Raw genomic sequence first — 22,150 nt, 5'->3', positions numbered from 1 at the left:
AGACTTACATGTACCCATTACAATCATTCCAAATATATTTGACCTACTGATTATAGTATTTGAGAAACGAACCTAATCACGTAACTTTAACCTTGATCACTGATCCATTAAATGAGGTCGAGGTCAGGTGAACACTGTCTGACAGACATGTAGACGTTGCAAGGAACCCATATACCAAATATAGTTATCCTATTACTCATAATAAGTGAGATATTCACATGACAAAAAAATTTAATTTTTTTTTCAAGCAGTAGCTGAACCATGAAAATGAGGTCAAGGACAATGGACATATGATTGACGGAAACTTCGTAACATAAGGTATCTGCATACAAGATATGAAGCATCCAGGTCTTCTACCTTCTGAAATATTAAGCTTTATACAAATAGTTTACGCCGCCGCTGACGGATAGTAATACCTATGTCTCGCATACTGTCGCTTGCGAGACCAAAAGGACCTAAGATATAAACCAAATCCATATAAGGTAAACTTTGCCTGAGGGAGTTGCAACCTTACTTTCTTAATCAGTTCTAAATCTAAAACCATGATAAACAGACAATTTATGAAAGGTATTTTATGAATTTAATAGGAGAAATTTGTCTGTATGTGAAATCTTAGTTTTTTCATAGGTTCTTATTTCTGATGGTATCAAGACATGATGCTTCCAAGGGCCTGAATTGAACACCAAATAAAAGTAGGCCATGTTGATATCTATTTTATCTTAATTGCAATCAGTTATGTTTGCTTGTTGGTAAATTTTATTTAAAAATATTTTTAAAGATTTTGAATTGTTAATCATTTGTACTGTTAACAATTTTACAGCTATCTATTTAAGTTTTCAAAATAGTTATGATACTTTATTTTTTTAACCAAAAATGCATAAAAAAGGATAAAAATCATCATTTTGGGGAAATAACTCTTTTAACAACTTGTTGACTTATTTGTTGATCTTATTGTGTTGAACACTTTTGAAATTTACTGTTCTTTCTATAGTTTCTGCAAAATAAAATTACAAAAATTGGTAAAAATCTTCTTTCATGGGCAATCCCTCTTCTAAAGGCTCAATTGACAACTTCAACCATTTTGACTTGTTCTGTAGATCTTATTTTGCTGCACAATTTTGCTAAAAACATTTCCACTCTTTCAATTATGAATTCTGCAAAAATGGTTTTAAATTCATCTTTCAAGGGTAATAACTCATATAAGAAACGCTATTGAAAAAAAGGATCTACCATATACCCTGATATATAACAAATCCATTTATTATTTTAATCTGAAAAAAAAAAACCACAAGAGAATGAAGACTGGTTACTTGTGTTACGGTTAGACCTGACAGAAAACCAACATATCAAAATATATACTAAGGAGAAATAAAAATTTAATATTTTCGTACATATGAAAAGTATGCAGCAATTGCATACATCAGGGAAAAACATGATATATAATACCTGTTTATTTTTTTTTACAACTCAATATTATTTAGTCTCATGATATTATCAATGAAAATACTTCGTTCATCTGAATAAATCAAATCAAAAGGCTGAGAATAATAAATCAATGCCTGGTCATCCTCATCTAACTCTTCATTATTTTCCAGCTTGTTTAAATGTTTCTTTTTCATCTCTAATACTGTAAAGAACACCTGTAATATTAGGAAAAAAGACAGTTTGATAAATTATATTTAAATTTTTCACATTAATTCATAATTATGGAAATTAAGTCCATGCAAACCATCTAAATAAACAGTTATTGTTCTAAAAATATGAGGCATATGAGCTCATAGGCTATATTACCTAGGGTCACTCAGTCAACAAAAAATCAAAATTTGACATAAAATGTTCACACAATAAAGTTATATACACAGAAACAGGTCATGGAAAAATATCTTTGAGGTCAACAAGACTATTCTCACTGCTTATTACTATTGTTTTAACATGATATAATGCAAGCGATTTACATTCATTCTAAGGGGACATTAAATTGTTTTTATTATAGTTGTAGAACACTTTTTTCTATTTTTTTTTAACTGTTAAGTGAAGTTTGAAGGCTGTTGGAGTTATCCGCCATAATTCTTCAAAATGATTACAAATGTATTTTTTCACAAAAGCTTAGGAATTATTGGCCCTTAGCAAAGTTTTTAATTGATTTAGGTCAAATTTTCTATTTTTTTAAACAATGACTGCAATGCTCAATGGAATTTGAAACCCCTAATCTTGTTGGGATGGGGATCCTATATGTAATATTTAATCAAAGTTTAGAATCAATGGCTCCTTTACAGCATTTTCAGTAATTTTGACTAAACTTATACCGGTACATGTTATAAATAAGATTTTTCATTCTTGTACCAATGGTCACCATGTTTGCTTTATTGCGTGGCAGTTTGCGTTCAACTGTTGTCAACCATAACTCTTAACAAGTAACAAGAATACTTTAAAGTATCATTTATCCAGAGTATGGTTTTCAACAGAATGTTGACATAAATTGTACTCCCCTCTAACTGACTGGTTAACTTATATGAGGCAGATTTCATACAAGGCTTCATAAATATCCAATAACTTCTATATGGTGAAGCCTATAACATAGAAATAATGGCAAAATAGTTCACCGAGTGATACAAACATGAAATTTAGCAAAAGGAATCTTTATGTGTTACTGAATCTAAAATCCTCATTGGTCACTATGAGTTCGGCCAATTTCAAGATGGCCACCACAAAAAACAATATGGAGACATGTTCACCCATATTTTTGTAGTGGTCTATCAATTTCATGCCATAATACAACCAGTTTTTTTGTTTCATGATAAAGTTAAAAATATGACTTACCTTTGTTCCTCTGGATGTGTTGTCCTACCTTTTGGGAATACTTAAAGTTAAAAATATGACTTACCTTTGTTCCTCTGGATGTGTTGTCCTACCTTTTGGGAATACTTAAAGTTAAAAATATGACTTACCTTTGTTCCTCTGGATGTGTTGTCCTACCTTTTGGGAATACTTAAAGTTAAAAATATGACTTACCTTTGTTCCATCTATTATCATTCCAGACATTGTTAATATTGGACAATTCTTGTAATCTTTATGACATTTATGAAGTTCAAGCAGTAATTGTCCTGCATGTTGTCCTAGAGATTTACTGTTTTTCAAATATTCTTCAATGGGAGGCTTCCCAGATGAATCATCAGATGATGCTAAGGAGCTGATTGATGATGATAAATCGGTACTCTCTAACCTTTCTGTCAGTGCGTCTAATAATTCTGATTCTCCAAATTGTTTTTCAACACTTTTCTTAACCTACAAAGGAAATTAATTCATGTATGTGCATATGTAAATAGGAAAGATTTCTTCTGATCATGATGATAAAAAATTTTGATTCATTTTTCGTTTGATGTGTTTGAGCTTTTGATTTTGCCATTTGATATTTTAAAGGGACTTTCTGTTTTGAATTTTCCTTAGAGTTCCGTAATTTTGTTATTTTACCTTTTACATACAAAACCAAATAATGTCTCAGGTTTCATGGAAAACATTTGTTTTTCATTATGAAATTAGAGATCAAAGTTGGAGTAATAAGAATACTCTGTGACCTTATTTGTTGTTCAGGTAGATCTTCTTTGATGAAAATTACACTTTTATCAGTTTTTTTTTTCTAGAAATTTACCAGACCCAGAGTGATTATTTTAAAAGATATAAGGGTCTGATTCCATTATGATTTGCACCAGTTATACCCCAAGCTTAGTTGAGGTGTTATCTGCAACAAAAGTTGTCAAAAGAAAATTACTTATTATGGACAAATTAACACAATGACACACAATTTACCAAGTATGAAATCTTTTTGGGAATCAGTTTTAGACGAGTTTCTTGTTATGGACAGACAGAGATAGACGGAAGGAAGAATGAACCAACAGATGACTGAACATACGAATGAAGAGACAATGACTATCACTTTAATAAAAAAGAGTTTCAAAATTTCTTTGTCAGAGCGGTATATTATATAACTATTGACTTTTGATGAGGTTGATACAATGATATATCAACCCAAGAAATATGATATTCATCAAGGCCAACGGCCGAGAGTGAATGTTATATCTCTGGGGTTTATAAATAGTTGTATAACTGATATGAAGATCAACAAACTGTTTTATTATATGACTTTTTTATCAATCTCTAATTTCCTAGCCTTTGCTCAAGATACTTAACTGCTCCTTGTTTTTATACTAAATATATGATCTATTTTGGTAGTTGCTATCATTAATAAGTTGAAATATTCAATAAAGTCAAATGAAAAAAAAACCAGAAGAATAACAAAAAACATGAATTTGCATTACATAATAGCTATATGTCATTGATGTTGCCTAGGAAAATAATTATTTAGGTACACATTGGCTGTTCCAAATCTGATATTAATTAACCTCTCATGATTTTTCCTGCGTTGAATATAATGTTTTATCAAGGAAGATTACATATGCTTTTAGCCAATACAAAAAGAGAAAGTTTTATAGTCATATAATAATATATAATACTCTGGATAAATTGAATAAGAAAATTCTGCTGATGATGCAGATTTGAAAAAGGACAAAGATCTTGGTTTTGAAAGACATACAGACTGATTCTACTATACATCAAATTTCATAAAACCTGGTAAAGTCAGAATAAACAAAATAAAAGCAAGTCTTGTTTATTTTTTCTTCAGCCAAAGAAACCATTGGGAATAATTAGACATTGCTCTAGAACAAATATAATATGTAGACCACAACAACGATGACAAATCTTTCACTGACAAGTCATATAAAAGTATATATTAGAAAAAAAAACTACCTCAACAACAGATACTGGAAACTGAGACTTTGATGTTGCAGTTTTTGTAGTTTTGATTCCATAGCTGTAGAGACGAATGTCTGGGAGTGAAGTTACCTCTGTCATTCCTTTGAAATTCTTCCAAATAGTACAGTCCCCTTTATCTAATGATATCCTAAAACAAATACATGTATACATACATGAATTATGATATTTTTAATATAAAAGATTTTGCTGTGTCATCATGTAGGTATTTATGGTACATTTTATAAATCATGATACTATCTAAGAACTAGGAGAATGTATCACTCAAGTCAGTGTTAACTTTTCCTATAAATAAAGGCACATATAAATATTTATTAAATTAATTACTTATATGGCCCTCAAAAGAAAAGTAAGTGGAAATTTTTTTGGCAATGAAGGTCTTCTGCCATATATCATGTACATCATGAAAGGAATCAAAATTGCATCACTCTTCCTAAAGTTTTGTACCATTTGGCTTTTTAAAGACTATTCCAATCTTTTTTATTAAAAGTTTTGTCAAATTCATTTTTTAGTGGCAGATGGTAAAATTTTCAACCATATTTTGTACCATATTTTGTAAGCAAATCATTTCTTTGAAGTATAACATTGTAGCAATTGATCTTGATGTCTATTGGACATTTTTGTTGTTGGGTTGCTGCATTATTGACATATACACCATATTTATTCATATGTTTGAATTAAACTGTTACAGACCAATTTCCAGCATATACAACTTATATTGTTGAACATAGATATTAGGCTAAATATATATGTATATATATATATTATATATGTATCTTTTCTGTTTTTCTGCCTCCTGAGAGAGGAAAAAAGGGTAGCTAGCACCGTTATAGTTATTAAAAACTTTTTTTGAAAAATATCTTGCATAGACTATAAAGGGAAATGGTCTAGACTTTAATGGAGCTTAACAAAAAATGTCTAGACCTTTGTTGATGCTTAACCAAAAAAGTCCATAAAATGTGTTAGGGTAGGCATGAAAATTTAGGGAACATATACATGTAGGTAGAAAGGCTACAAACAAAATTTTAAATTTGTTGGCCTTATCAGATTTTGCAAAGGACAGAAAACCAGTAGTATTTTTTAAAGTATAATTGTGGCAATAGCCTGATTCAGTCTACCATAGTTTTTGATATCTTCAATCAATCTCAGTCTTAGAATTAAGTGGTGCATGCACAAGACATTTAATAAAAAGTGCTAAATACAGGGTCAAGATGAATGAAACAAATGATAACAAGAGGCTCTCAAGAGCCTGAATCGCTCACCTGTATTTCAGAGGAGAAGATTTTTCAATGTTAGCAAACTTGATGAACAAATTGTGTAAAATTGTCAAGGGCAATAACTCCTTAAGGGGTCAATTGACAATTTTAGTCATATTAACTGTTTTGTAGATCTTACTTTGCTGAACATTATTGCTGCTTACAGTTTATATATATCTATAATAATATTCAAAATAATAACAAAAAAATGCAAAATTTTGTTAAAACTACTAATTCGGTGGCAGCAACCCAACAATGGATTTTCGATTTGTCTGATGATTTCAGGGCCTATAGATCTTGACCAATTGAACAATATTACCCCATGTCACATTTGCTCTAAAAGCTTTAGTTTTTGAGATATAAGCCAATAACTGCATTTGACCCTTATGTTCTATTTTTAGCCATGGCGGCCATGTTTGTCGATGGATACAAACTTCAGACACAATTTATAAACAATATACCTTAAGGAACATTTAGTTAAAGTTTGAAGGTAATTGGCCCAGTAGTTTCAGAGGAGAAGATTTTTAAATGTTAGCAAACTTGATGAACAAATTGTGTAAAATTGTCTTTAAAGGGCAATAACTCCTTAAGGGGTCAATTGACAATTATGGTCATATTAACTTTTTTGTAGATCTTACTTTGCTGAACATTATTGCTGCTTACAGTTTATATAAATATCTTTAATAATATCCAAAATAATAACAAAAAAATGCAAAATTTTGTTAAAACTACCAATTCGGTGGCAGCAATCCAACAATGGGTTGTTCGATTCGACTGAAAATTTCAGGGCCGATAGATCTTGACCAATTAAACAATATTACTCCATGTCACATTTGCTCTAAAAGATTTAGTTTTTGATATATAAGCCAAAAACTGCATTTGACCCTTATGTTCTATGTTTAGCCATGGCGGCCATGTTTGTCGATGGATACAAACTTAGGATACAATTTATAAACATGATACCCTAAGGAACATTGAGTTCAAGTTTGAAGGTAATTGGCCCAGTAGTTTCAGAGGAGAAGATTTTTAAATGTTAGCAAACTTGATACACAAATTGTGTAAAATTGTCTTTAAAGGGCAATAACTCCTTAAGGGGTCAATTGACAATTATGGTCATATAACTTTTTTGTAGATCTTACTTTGCTGAACATTATTGCTGCTTACAGTTTATATATATCTATAATAATATTCAAAATAATAACAAAAAACTGCAAAATTTTGTTAAAACTACTAATTCGGTGGCAGCAACCCAACAATGGGTTGTTCGATTCATCTGAAAATTTCAGAGCTGATAGATCTTGACCAATTGAACAATTTTACCTCATGTCACATTTGCTCTAAAAGCTTTAGTTTTTGAGATATAAGCCAAAAACTGCATTTGACCCCTATGTTCTATTTTTAGCCATGGCGGCCATGTTTGTCGATGGATCAAAACTTCGGATAAAATTTATAAACTAGATACCCTAAGGAACATTTAATTAAAGTTTGAAGGTATTTGGCCCAGTAGTTTCAGAGGAGAAGATTTTTAAATGTTAGCAAACTTGAAAACGGACAACGACGACAGAAGACGAACGACGACGGACGCCAAGTGATGGCATAAGCTCACATGCGGCCCTTCGGGCCACAGTGAGTTAAAAACTACAAAAACAACAAAAAGAGAATTAATTCTTAATACAAATCTAGGAATTAAATATTGTAACAAACAATTGGCATACCACATAGCTTTATGTAGTTTTGCAGTTTCAATGGAGTTATGGCTAAAAATCTGTATCTAAAGTCTGTTATATCCATAGATATAAGAAGATGTGGTATGAGTGCCAATGAGACAACTCTCCATCCAAGTCAAAATTTATAAAAGTAAACCATTATAGGTCAAAGTACAGTCTTCAACACGGAGCCTTGGCTCACACCTAACAGCAAGCTATAAAGGGCCCCCAAAATTACTAGTGTAAAACCATTCAAACAGGAAAACCAAAGGTCTAATCTATATAAAAAACGAGAAACACTTATGAACCACATCAACAAACGACAACTACTATGTTTGTTTACCAGTGTGGCTCAAATTTTAGTAAGACTTACTCAGAATGCATACAACACATTTCAGCAAAGGCACAAAATAATCGTGTAGAGCAACCTTCCTCAGCTTCATCTGAGTTTTGTATATCCTGTCCAAATCTGCTCAGTTCTAATAAAAATTTCATCACAGCTCTCTTCAAAAACCTATAAAATATCAGAATCAAACAGCAATTGTGACTGTAGCCAACAGAATAACACTGAAATAAAGTATGATAAATTTTGTTTACTGTTTAAAATTTTACATGTTTTTGGTTATTTATGAAAATATCAATCGAAATGATACCTCTTTTATTTAAAGATGTAAGTTAATATGTAGCATACTGTTGGGTCATTATCTCTAAGTGTACATGTAACACATTTTATTTAAGCAAGGGCACACTTAAAATAATTTGAGGGGCTAGCTTGAGGGGTACCCGGTTGGGTAAAAAAAAAAGATGGCTTATCTTCTAAAAGAGGTAGTCAAGAAGCCTCATTCTTTTTAACTACATAATGTATATCATGTACATATATATGGGAGTCATTTGGAGAACATCAAAAAGGTGCATAAAAGAGTGTCCTGTCCACACATAATGTACTTTGTGACCAACTTTGAAAAGTTTTCAACAAAAACAACATAAACAAGAGGCTCTTTAAAGAGCCTGTGTCACTCACCTGCATCTTCAACAATGGCTACTTTTTAGTAAAAATCATCATTAAAGGGTAATAACTCTATTAAGAGTTAACTGACAATTTCAGTCATGTTGACATATTTGAAGAGTGTATCCTGCTGATAATTTTACCTTTCTAAAGTTTCTATTTATCTATTATCTGATTATAGTTTTCAAGATAATATGCAAAAAATGCATTAAAATGGGCAAAAACTCAAATAAAGAGTCAACTGATAATTTCAGACATTATGGCTTATTTGTATATCTTGTCTTGCTGATCATTTGTGCCATTTAAAGTTTCTATCTATCTATTACAGTTTTCAAGATAATAAGCAAAAATTGGCTTCGCCGAGCGCAGCTGGATATGACCACAGAGGTCCAACCCTGAACAGTTGGGGCAAAAATTGACACAATATTCGCGCTTGATACAGGTCTGAATTGGATTGCAATTAAATATTTGACACATAATTTGTTTCTGGCACAGAATAACTGTAGTCAAAGAACTTAGAATTGGTTATTTGCTTTGAATTTATATTCAATTTTTTGCTTTTGTGTAATACACTGTGCCTGTGCGAATTGCCCCCCCCCCCCCCAAAAAAAAATCCCTCCTTTTTTTTTGCTTTTGAGCAATCCACTATGCTGTTGCGAATTGACCCCCCCCCTTAAAAAAAAAATTTCTGAAATCTGAAATGAGAAAAAAAATTGTTCCCCCTCCCACAATTTCTTTTATACCCTCCCCATCAATTTTTTTTTCACCCCCTCCCCTTTTTCCAAAAAAAAAATTCTATCCCTCAAGATATGGTCATTATCTCAATTCAAATTTCAAATGGAGTTTGCGACCATAATTACCCATTTAGATACATCATAAGCAGTCAGAGGACTTACTGAAATAAGTGATTTCAAAATCACTTATTTAAGTAGCAAATTCGAAATTTTGTCACAAATTGTGATTTTGTAGTTTTACCAAAATTTTAAACATATAGGTTAAGATTATATCTTATTACATGTATTAGTAAAATTGGAAAAAATGAACCTTTTTCTTCTTTTAAATAGCAAGGTTTATGCCTTTGTTGAAATCATTCAGCTGTAAATTCTATATTTGTTGAAAAAATGCTCTAATGAAGGCTTTACATAATGAACTGATACTTTCTTAACAGACTTTCCCCAGCAGTTGGAGTAATTTTCCTGCAAAATTCAAGGTTTCATCTTACAGATTATGTTATAAAATTTTACTGTTCACCATCAAAATTTCACTGTTCGGGGGTGTTGAAATTAGTGGGGGTAATTAAAATAATAATACTTAAAGAAGTTATTTTTTGGAAGAAAATATAGGTATGATACTTAAACAAGTGATTTTCATGTCATTATCCCAGATTCAGTACAAGGTCATCACCTGACATGACTGGTCATCATATCAACAAAGATGTTGGTTCTGATAATTTTATTTCAATTATTTATACTTACCAGTCAGAAACATACTTTTGGATTATCTTTCTTTACTACGTTCATAACTCGCAAACACACAGATGATCTTGATTCAAACATTAACTAACCCAGATCGTCCGTGTGGTTCATGCTTCAGTTTATCTTTCGGCGTGTACAAAACACGTTCAGTTCGCATTCGGTCAGTAAATGTTTTACTGCCGCAATATTTGTCTTTTGACTATGACTATATGATTATTTAACGATGGAAGAAACGAATAGAATATCCGAAGAAGAATTAGAAGGTGATTCTGTCGGTATTACTATTACCGGAAGTACAGGTAACCAAACCAAAATGGCCAGAACCGGCAACAAATCCTCAACAAGTAAGTCTAAAAAAACGTTCGTCCAAGACGGCGGATTTAGAAATGAAGCTTTTCAGCATAGAAGAAAGCTTTGAAAAGCGGTTTGATAAACTTTTTGGCTTGCTACAGGCAGCTAATAAAAGTGCAGATAGTTCTCATACTGGTGGGTCAGCCACGCAGGAGAACGATGTTACGAGAATGGATAACGTCCCTGTACAGAGGGAACGCAGACCATTTATTCCTTTGGAACCTAACTTGAATGAAGATTTAGGTAGTCCAAGAATTGTAAGAGATTTTGATAAACGCTCAGAAATATCTTTACAAGTAGACCGTCGAGAGAGACGAGATCTGTTGGGTCTAATTTCAGATCATGAAGACAGTGATACTCAATCAGTGAGTAGTCATTTACTTGATAAAAACAGTAATGCTAATAAAACTGACAGGTTTAGTAAATACTTAAATTCAAGTGTACAGAATATTTCTACTGTTGATGAAAATTCTTCAGGTAACATTAACACTACATGCAACAATAAAGTTGATAGACTAGCTAAAATTTTTAAGGAGGATTTACCAGGTGACAATAGTGACCAGTCAGTAGGTTTAATATTAGATGATTCACAAGTTAAGATTTTATCTTATTCTTGGAGAACTCAACATCCTGAACGTTTGTCTGCTTATAAAGATGAATATAGATCATGTTTTCCTGTACATGAGAAATCTTTACCAGCATTACAAGTGCCAAGTTTAGATGATATGCTAGAACCTATGATTAAACGTGTGCATACAAATAAAACTGTGAAATCTTGGGACAAGCAAAAACAATTATTTTCTCAACCTGTGAAACAAATTGAGAAGCTATCCTATTCTGGACAGGTAGCTTCCAGAATGGGAATAATTTCTATTTCGTATATGCAACAAGCTTTGGGCACTTTGTTGGGTAATTTAGAAAATGACAATGCTAGTGAGGAAAATTGTCAATTAGTTAAAGATTTATTTGCTATGTCAACCAAATCTCTTGACCAAATGGGTAGAGCTGGAGCCTTTCATCATATAATAAGAAGGAAATGTGCTGCAACAGATGCAGGCATAAATAATTTAAATGACATTCAAGCTAAGGTACTTTATTTACCGCTTTCTGACGATGGTGTTTTTTGACAAGGTCTGGAAAAACAACTTGAGAAATGGAAAGAGCAAAGGGAACAATTGGAAGATTTGTTACCCGAATTTCACAAAACCAACAAAAGAAAGTTGGACTATGATAGTCGTGATAGTTGGTCGAATAAACAATCAAAGTTTGCAGGAAACTCAACTTATAATAATTACAATAATAATTATAAGAAACCGTCTTTTAATACTAATAGACAGTCTTTTATAAATTCGTCTAATAAGTCTTTACAGAGAGGTGCCTTTGGAAATAAAGACAAGAAAGACAAAGATGCCAAGACATCAAACAGTGGTACAGGTTCCTGGGGTTCTTTTCGTATCCCCAAGAAACAGTCCAGCTGACTCAGAGATACAGGTAATTTTATTTCAAAATCAAGACAAGATACCAGTAGGGGGTCGTCTCAGATTTTTTCTAGAAAATTGGAAAAAGATAACAAACGACCAATGGGTTTTGCCTGTAATAGAAAAAGATTACAAATTAGAGTTCATAAAGAAACCATTTTGGCAGGGAATAAAACAAACAATAGTATCTCAAAAAAATATGGAAATTTTACTTCAAGAGGTAAATATTTTAATAGAAAAAGATGCAATAGAACAGGTTCAGAGAGAACAAAATCAATCAGGTTTTTACAGCACATTTTTTCTGGTCCCCCAAAAAAATGGGAAGATGAGACCAGTCATAAATCTGAGACCTCTCAACGGGTATCTTCAGAAAAAACATTTCAAGATGGATTCACTGACCAAAGTCTTGAATATAGTAAAACCAGGAGATTGGGCCATTACGCTCAACCTAAGCGATGCATATCTACATGTCCCAATATTTCCAAGTCATTGCCAATATCTAAGATTTTACCTTCAAAATCAAGCATATCAATTCAAAGCTCTGTGCTTCGGTCCAACATCTGCCCCACGAGTCTTTACAAAAATAGTGTCCGTAGTGGCAGCCTACTTGAGAACAAAAAATATAAGATTAGTAGTATATCTGGACGATTGGTTAATTATAAATCAACAAAAAGCACATCTATGCCTAGATCGAGCAGAATGTCTCAATCTCTTGGTATCACTAGGGTTCATAGTGAACAAAGAAAAATCCAAACTAGTTCCGAGTCAGAAATTGATTTATTTAGGGGCACTTTTCGACCTGGAAAAAGGGTTAATATTCCCAACACAGGAACGAGTAGACAAGTTGAATCTAGCTATTCAAAAAATAATGAAAGAAATACAAATGACAGCTTTAGATTTTCTTCATCTTCTGGGGATAATGGCCTCATGTATAGAACTAATTCCAAATGCTCGTATGTACATGAGACCAATTCAGCTCCATCTTCTCTCTTTTTGGAGACCAGCATGTCAAGAGTTCAAAACATTAGTCCCAGTGACACAACATCTCAAATCTCATCTAATTTGGTGGTTAAATTCAGCGAACACGCTGAAAGGCCGCTCTTTGCAACCTCAACAGACTTGTATAACCATAACTACAGATGCTTCAAAAGCAGGTTATGGGGGTGTAATGGACAAGAAAATTTATCAAGGGGAATGGTCTGTTTCAGAGAGCAAGAAACACATAAATTACTTGGAATTGGAAGCAGTAGTGCTTACAGTCAAACATTTTCTAAAATATCTGATAGGGAAATCTGTACTGATAAGATCAGACAACACAACTGTGGTCCAGTACATCAACAAACAAGGGGGGACCAAATCACCTCAGTTGTGTTACAAAACCTGGGAACTTTGGACTTTAGCAATTCAATCCAATATAACCCTGAAAGCAGCTCATATAATGGGAAAGAAAAACATAATTGCAGATTACCTGAGCAGGAAAAAAATTCTGCACACAGAGTGGTCACTGAACACTCAAATTGTACAGAAACTTTTTCTCTTGTGGGACCAACCTCTGATGGATTTATTTGCCTCGGCAGAGAACCGTCAGACGAAGGTGTTTTGCTCATGGATTCCACATCCTCAAGCTTTTGCCTTGGATGCCCTGACAATATCTTGGGAGAAAATGTATGCCTACGCATATCCCCCAATCTGCCTGATACCCAAGATATTGCAATATATGAGGCAGTTCCAGTGTCAGATTCTCCTGATAGCTCCTTTGTGGCCCAGGAGACACTGGTACCCAGAATTACTTCAATTATTGATAGATTACCCAGTCAGTCTCCCGATACAATCAGACCTTCTCTGTCAACCGAGGTCCCAAGTTTTTCATCCGGACCCGGGGGTATTCAGTCTGACTGCTTGGCTTCTTTCCAAGCAGAGGGCTTTTCTAAAGAAGCTAGAAATTTACTCTCAGCTTCATGGAGGAAGGGAACTCAGAAAGACTATAGTGCAAAATTCAAGAAGTACTGTAGCTGGTGTAGTACAAGGGAAATTAATCCCCATAATGCAACTTTAAATCAGGTAGCAGATTTTTTAGCCTATCTGTTTGAAAATGGATTGCAATATAGGACTATTGCAGGCTACAGGTCTATGCTTTCCAATGTTTTACCTCAAGTTGATAATACTGCAGTAGGTCAACATCCATATATTACAAGACTTATAAAAGGGGTTTTTAATTCTAGACCGCCTACCACAAAATTATTACCGGAATGGGATTTGCAGTTGGTTTTAACCTTATTGCAGAAAGAACCTTTTGAACCTATTGAAAATATTGATTTGAAACATTTGACTTTTAAAACTGTTTTTCTAATCTCTATTACTACTTTCAGGAGATCTAGCGATTTGCAGTCTCTCAGAGTGAACCATTCCTTAATGAGGATACAACAAAAAGGCATTACATTTATTAGAAGTGGTTTGGCAAAGCAGGATCGACAAAATCATAGAAATTCAAAAATTGTTGTTCCTGCATTCACAGACAATAAAAAGTTAGATCCTGTTACATGTCTGTTACAATATTTAGAAAGAACAAAGGTATTTAGAAGTAGTTTAGATAAAGACCAACAGGGAAAACTATTCCTTTCAACATGTGAACCGCATAAGCCTGTAACGTCACAAACTATTTCTAAATGGATCGTTCAAGTGATTAAATTAGCGTATCCTGATTCTTCATTGAAAAATATCAAGGCACATTCAACTAGAGCAGTTGGACCCTCTTGGGCTTTATACAACGGTGCATCTATAAATTCTATTTTAGAAGCAGCTGATTGGAGTTCAGAGTCCACATTTGGAAAATTCTATCTGAGAGATTTGTCAGTCAATGTATAAGACAATTTGTAAATATGTTAAATTTTTCGGCGAGTTGCGTTGGAGAATTTTGTTATTGGTGGAAGTATTTTAAATATGATGATTTCATGATGAACATTATTTTGTGTTGAACTATTGATGTGTTATATATAGACATTTGTACATAACAGGGCTCGACAATAACGCTTGTCCGATTGTCCGGCACCAGAGGAAAAAAAGGTCGGACAAGCAAAATCTATATCAAGCTTGTCCGACGGGACAAGTTAAATAATTATGCAGAAAATAAATTTAATCCAACTTTGATGAACAAAGTAATTATAAACACAAGTATTAATTTGACATGTTTACTTGCATTCGATAATTTAAAACTGGTTCTTTGTCAGGTACTTTTTAACAGGTAAAAGGCATACTATTCTCGGAAACCAGTCTTACTGATCCGAATCAGCGATGCGCTTTGTAGATAAGGTAACTTTACAAGACAGTTCGTCACCAGATCGAAAACGATTCGGCTCCAAATTTAATAGACAGTTTGGCACCGTAGGAGACATATTTAATAGACATGATTAATAGACAGTTTGGCAACGCAGGAGACATTTCGGTACCAAGACAAATCAGTACCTCGTTTTCCTACCTTATTCTGTTGCTTGATAATAAATACCATACCGTAATTATTTACCATAAAATTCCCAAATCATATTTGATCATATATAGAAAAAAAAATACTTGCAATACGGTGACCTATAGTTATTAATTTCTGTGTCATTTGGTCTCTTGCAGAGAGTTGTCTCATTGGCAATCATACCTCATCTTCTTTTTTTCATTGACTTCATTTGAATAAAATTTTTTCAACTTAAAAAACCAGGATACAAATCCAATGAGTGGAAATTGACAGGCCTATCAGACGGTGCCTCATGTGTAGAGTCTGATGAGACTTTGGCATTGATGAAAACTAGAACCTAAGTCCTGTGACATGACTAGATTCAGTTGTTCTCGACTCATATTTTTAAAAGGTATTTCAAAAGATATAAATCAAATTCTGTTCTATTGTTTTAATTCATTTTGTTCCTTGAATCATCTTAAAATGCAAAAAAGGTTATTATTAAGATTTTTGTTGGACAAGTTACAATTTCATTCGGACAAGTAAGTTTTGGTATGTACTTGTCCTACTGGACAAGTTGAAAAAAAAGTTATTGTAGAGGCCTGCATAAGGTGCAATTTAGATGACAGAAATTTATACAGCATATGCCTCCAGTTCAGTAGAAGGACTGCTTTGGAATCTATCCAAAAGTATGTTTCTGACTGGTAAGTATAAATAATTGAAATAAAATTCAAAAATTTGTAATCAAGTTAAAATTTTATGAAATATTTATACTTACCAGTCAATATTCCCACCGCCGCCCCATGCTTTAATTTCAGTGCGGGTGTTTTGTACACGCCGATAAACTGAAGCATGAACCACACGGATGATCTGGGTTAGTTAATGTTTGAATCAAGATCATCTGTGTGTTTGCGAGTTATGAACGTAGTAAAGAAAGATAATCCAAAAGTATGTTTCTGACTGGTAAGTATAAATATTTCATAAAATTTTAACTTGATTACAAATTTTTGAATTTTAGCAACATAATTAGTCCCTGGATCATTAAAAGTGTATGTTTAAAGCTACAATACAATTAAATCACTTAGTCTAGTGATTTATTTGTACTACTTAAATAGGTGATTATTAAAGAAAGACAACTCTTACTTCCAACATTTGTGGACATAATGTTACTTGAATCAGTGCTATAAAAAATCACTCATTTAAGTAAGTCCCCTGATAAAAGTCTTAAAATAGAAATGACATACATAATCATGTCTAAAATTAATATTCCTTAATCAGCATTTTTAATAGTAACTTCTAAAAATAAATTGACAGCTAATCACCTCAAGACAATACAACATTTCTTTATACATAATTTAAAAGCAGTGTAAGGGAGGTAGTCCAAACTTAACATTGTACTTAAAAGTGATTGTCCATTACCAAGGAAACCCTTGTTTTTCCCACTGTTTTGCCCCTAATTCTTAAACGATTTGAGCCATTACCCCCCAAAGCCAATCCTAACCATCCCTTGTGGTATAATTTCAGAGAGATCCATACACCGTTCCACAAGTTATTGTCTGGAAACTAGAAAAATGCTTATGAGGGCCCCCTTTTGGCCTCTAATTCCTAAACTGTTAGGACCATAACCCCCAAAGTCAATCCCAACCTTCCTTTTGAGGTTATAAACCTTGTGTTTAAATTTCATAGATTTCTATTTACTTATACTAAAGTTATTGTCCGGAAACCAAATGTCTTCGGAAAACGCTTACGAAATCAACAAACATGATACCCATATAAACCGCAAAATTTTTTGCTGTCGTATAAAAATGGGGAAAATCGTCATTAAAGGGCAATAACTTCAATAAGGATTCAACTAACAATTTCGGTTCTGTTGACTTATGTGTAGATCTGCATTCAATGTATCAAATATAGTTGACCTATGATTGCTTATGATAATTGAAAATAGTTCAAAACACAAAAACTTAATAATGACCCATGAACCATGAAAATGAGGTCAAGGTCAGATGATACCTGTCAGACAGACATGTACATCTTACAATCATTCTATACACCAAATATAGCTAACCTATTGCTATTAGTATTTAAAAAACAGATTTAAACACATAAACTTCACATTGACCAATGAAAAATGAAAATGAGCTCAAGGTCAGATGATAATGGCTAGACCGACATGTACATGTTACAATCATTCCATACAGCAAATATAATTGACCTATTGCTTATAGTACTTGAAAAACAGACCAAAACACAAAATCTTAACATTGACCAATGAACCATGAAAATGGGGTCACGGTCAGATGAAATCTGCCAGTCTGACATGTACCCCTTACAATCATTCTTTACACCACATATAGTTGACCTACTGCTTATAGTATCTGAGAAACAGACCTATTCATGTAACTTTAACCTTGATCACTGATCCATGAAATGAGATAAGGTCAGGTGAACCCTGTCTGACAGACATGTAGACATTGCAAGGAACCAATATACCAAATATAGTTGTCCTAATACTCATATATAGATACCCTAATTTTGATTGTGGCCAAGTTTGGTTAAATTTGGCCCAGTAGTTTTAGAGCAGTAGATTTTTGTAAAAGTTAATAAATGATGACAACGGACTACGGATATCCAGTGATTAGAAAAGCTCACTTAGCCTTTCGGCGTTATCGGGTCCATTCGCTCCCAATACACGTTTGCACCCTATTTTTTTTTAATACAAATCTTTGCCTTAATCTTCATGACAATCTTTTATTCATGATTAGTCGAAATAATTAATTGAAGAGAGGTGAAATGATACCAGAAGGACATTCAAACTCAAAGGTCAATAAACTGCTTTGCTGAGCGCAGCTGGATACGCCAGCAGAGGTCCAACCCTGAACAGTTGGGGCAAAAATGACACAATATTCAAGCTTGATACAGGTTTGAATTTGGATTGTAATTAAATATTTGACATATTATAGGTTTCTGAATAAATGTAGTCAAAGAACTTGAAATTGGTTATATGAATTGAATTTATTAAAGATTTCTTGCTGTTGTGCAATACTTAGTAAATCTGTTGTCAGACTATAAACAAATAAAGTTCAATTAATTCTCAATGTCATATTAGAAATTTATGAAAATCAAAAGGGAGCTGCTGAAAGCAGTTTTTGTCAGAAAACTGGAAAATCCCCCTTTTTTTTCATGAATAAAACCGTGTAACTCGGAAACATAAAATCTAAAATTTATAAAAATCATAAGGGAGCTCATGTCAATAGATATAAACAATTCATCACAATTTCTTGCAAGTTGGTGAAAGCATTCTTGAGTAATTGTCCGAAAACTGGAAAATCCCCCTTTTTTTAATGAATAAAACCCCAGTAACTCAAAAACGAAAAATATGAAATTTATAAAAAATGAAAGGGAGCTCACGTCAATAGATATAAACTATTCACCAAAGTTTTATGCAAATTGGTTAAACCATTTTTGAGTTAATGTCCGACATGTTGACGACGGATGGACAGACGGACAACGGTATACATGTACCATAACATGTCCTGTAAAGGGGCGTATAAAAATAAACTGACAACGCCATGGTTAAAAAAGAAAAAGACCAACAGACAAATAATTATACACAAAACACCCCACCAAAAACTGGGGGTGATCACACTAAAGGAAACAAACTAAAACACTAAAGGAAACAAACTAAAACACTAAAGGAAACAATACATTTTAAGAATATTATTTTATTTTGAGGAAACAATACGAAAAACTTATTTATAGCGATACATGTACATTTACTTAAAAACGATTAAAAATGTATTCAACACAAAACCTATAAAAAGGGTGTGATTGGACCCAAGGTGCGATTGTGTGGGGTGCGAACGTGAAAGGGGGCAAACATGAATGTGAGTGAACATGATTTTGGGCGAACAGACCCGGATTCCCTTTCGGCCAGGTGAGCTAAAAAGGAGATGTGGTATGACTGCAAATGAGTCAACTAGCCACCAAAATTCAAATGAAGTGGATGTAAGCAATTATAGGCAAGTTTTGTTGCATCCCTTTTCCAATACACACTATTGCTATTTGTCTCATTAACCATTACTCGGTCATTGATTGTCTATAACTTGCCATCACCTGTGATCACAGACATTACCGTGAAAATTTAACATTACAAGAGAAAATGCCTTACAAAATAATACAAAAGTAATTGTTGTATGACGTCAATAGTTAAAGTGTCACAAATTCTGAAGTATTGATATTAAACAGTTAAAGCAACTCAAAGGTCTATAGTGTGTAATAGTCTATACTCACGACTCGGTAGGTTCTCTGTCCTCATCAAATTTTTCATAAATTTCATCTAGGGCAGCTAAAAACTTTTGAGGACGGAATTTCAGTTTGTACGTAGTTGCAATATCGCCGTCTATTTTTTCAAGATAACGCTTCACTTCTGCACAATATGAGTTCTGTTCCTCTGTCAATATCCCAATTTTGGGGATCTTTTCTAATACTTCTGATAGTGTTTCCAGATATTCATAATGATAACATATTTGCAGATGGTTTTCAAAAGTACATCTGTCCCACTGTGAAACACTGTCACTCAACATTGCGGACCAGTAAGCAGTTTGTTTTTCATAATAAATAAAATCAAAATTTTCGCGTTTCTGGTACCCTAAAAAAGCAGTAGCGTAGTGTAATGTCCAAACCACCGCCGGATTACTCGTGAAAGTCCGAGGTCGATATATTATCCTGTATTGACCTTATACAAAGGCAAGGACGTATATTATATGTTAGTTATACGTCCTTGACAAAGGCTAAAATAGTTATATTATTAATGTCCGACCACATTTGCATCATAAAATAATCGTGCAATATCACTTTTCTACCTTTGAAAATATAGTTTAACATGTGACTATTCCTGAACGATTCAAATTAGGCAAAATATCGTGACAAGTACATAATATAAATGATCATAAATATATACATAAGATAAGATAAAAAAATCATTTTCAACGGATCCGGCATATATAAAAACTGTACAAAACACATTCGAGAGAGCTTTTGACCGAATAATCCATCGAACATCCTCGCACTTTCAAAGATTTTTAGGAGGTTGAAGTCTACAGTTTTTATTACAACTGTACGGAAGTTCGCAATTTTGAAAATTGTTTCTTTTTGCGGGTAATCGTAGCCAGTGCCTTACAATAAAATGGTTAAAGATACCACAAAGATATTTATACCCATAGCTAATATGATCAGGAGATTTGCAACGATCTCAATCAAATTTTAGTGATTCAACAAAAAATAAAATTGATTTTTAAATTTGTATCGTGATATGGTATAACTTTCGACAACTGATTTATCTAAATAGATAAACAATCTAATTTAAAAAAAAAAAGTATAAAATAATACAGAACTCCAAGATATAGGTACATTGTAATATTAAAAAAGGGACGTCAATAAAGACTGACAAAATCAAACGTTAGATTTTATCAACCAACGGAACAAATGAAAACAACTATTATATTCCTGACTTGGTACAGGCATTTTCCGAAGAATATGATGGATAAAAAAACTGGTTTTGTAGCTAGCTAAACCTTCCACTTGTGTGACAGTTGTTAATAGTTCCGTTATATTGACAAAATTGGTTGAGAAACCAAAACAGACATAAAAGGTTAATGTGACAATAATTGGGACCCAGCAGCCAAAACCGTGTGTAAACATACATAACAGACATACGATACAACTGACTATACAAAATTCAAACAAACAAAAGACGCCAAACAACAAAGTTGTTGTAGTTGATAGTAAATTTCATCGGATAAAACAATGACAAAAAATGTTTTTGTAGTTGATAGTATATACAGTATATAGTATACACTTTCTCGACAAAGTACAAATATAGTAAAATGTAAATACAAAGGCAAACAAAATGAAAACAACACCGTAAAAACCTCTTGCGTCCGAATCGCACCTCTGGACACAACTGCAGATAATTCTGATAAGATTCGTAAATACCCAATAGGTGCTTGAGGACAGGACCCTTTGTTGAGCCCCATAGTCCCTCCCTAGCTTTATTATATAAATCCCCGATTTTCTAATACATATCATTTACTTGTACCGTATGTATACCAATATACCATATTTTTACTCTAAATTTACATGTTTACTATCAATGTGCCACTCGACTATAGAGCGCTTGGTACAAATAAATGAACTATATATTAGAAAATCGAGAATTTATATAATAAAGGGGGAGGGACTATGGGGCTCAACAAAGGGTCCTGTCCTCAAGCACCTATTGGGTATTTATGAATCTTATCAGAGTTATCTGCAGTTGTGTCCAGAGGTGCGATTCGGACGCAATCTGAAGTTTTAAATTGTTTAAATCAATCAAAAAGTATTTCCTATTTGTTAAAACAGTCACAATTAGATAAATTTTAAACCACATAGTTTTCTCTCACTTAAATGAAAAGTCTACAAATGAAATGAATTTCTGATTCAAAATATGCTTTTATCAAAAATCAAGACAATATTTTACTGCAATCTCCCATAAAAGATCCGAACGCTAGTTTCAACTAACAAATAAACCAAAATGTTAACCCGTACACATCTAAACGGTATTTAGTG

General features: G+C 33.0%; 1 protein-coding gene and 1 long non-coding RNA gene across 2 annotated transcripts in view; both read right to left on the bottom strand.

Annotated features, from left to right (window-relative positions):
- LOC127701751 (uncharacterized) overlaps positions 1-22,150 on the bottom strand; it is a 135,708-nt gene that overhangs the window by 50,511 nt on the left and 63,047 nt on the right. The gene's annotated exons all lie outside the window — the stretch shown is intronic.
- On the bottom strand, positions 1,360-20,238 carry LOC127701683 (uncharacterized). Its single transcript, XM_052205680.1, has 5 exons — positions 19,835-20,238; positions 8,166-8,306; positions 4,807-4,960; positions 3,013-3,285; positions 1,360-1,640 (listed from the first exon to the last, which is right to left on the bottom strand). The coding sequence occupies exons 1-5, from the start codon at positions 20,125-20,127 to the stop codon at positions 1,461-1,463; spliced, it is 1,041 nt and encodes a 346-aa protein (XP_052061640.1). The 5' UTR covers positions 20,128-20,238; the 3' UTR covers positions 1,360-1,460.

Source organism: Mytilus californianus, unplaced genomic scaffold (assembly GCF_021869535.1).
Source record: "Mytilus californianus isolate M0D057914Y unplaced genomic scaffold, xbMytCali1.0.p SCAF_5, whole genome shotgun sequence".
Classification (NCBI taxonomy): domain Eukaryota; kingdom Metazoa; phylum Mollusca; class Bivalvia; order Mytilida; family Mytilidae; genus Mytilus; species Mytilus californianus.
This window is presented reverse-complemented; position numbering and strand designations above follow the sequence as displayed.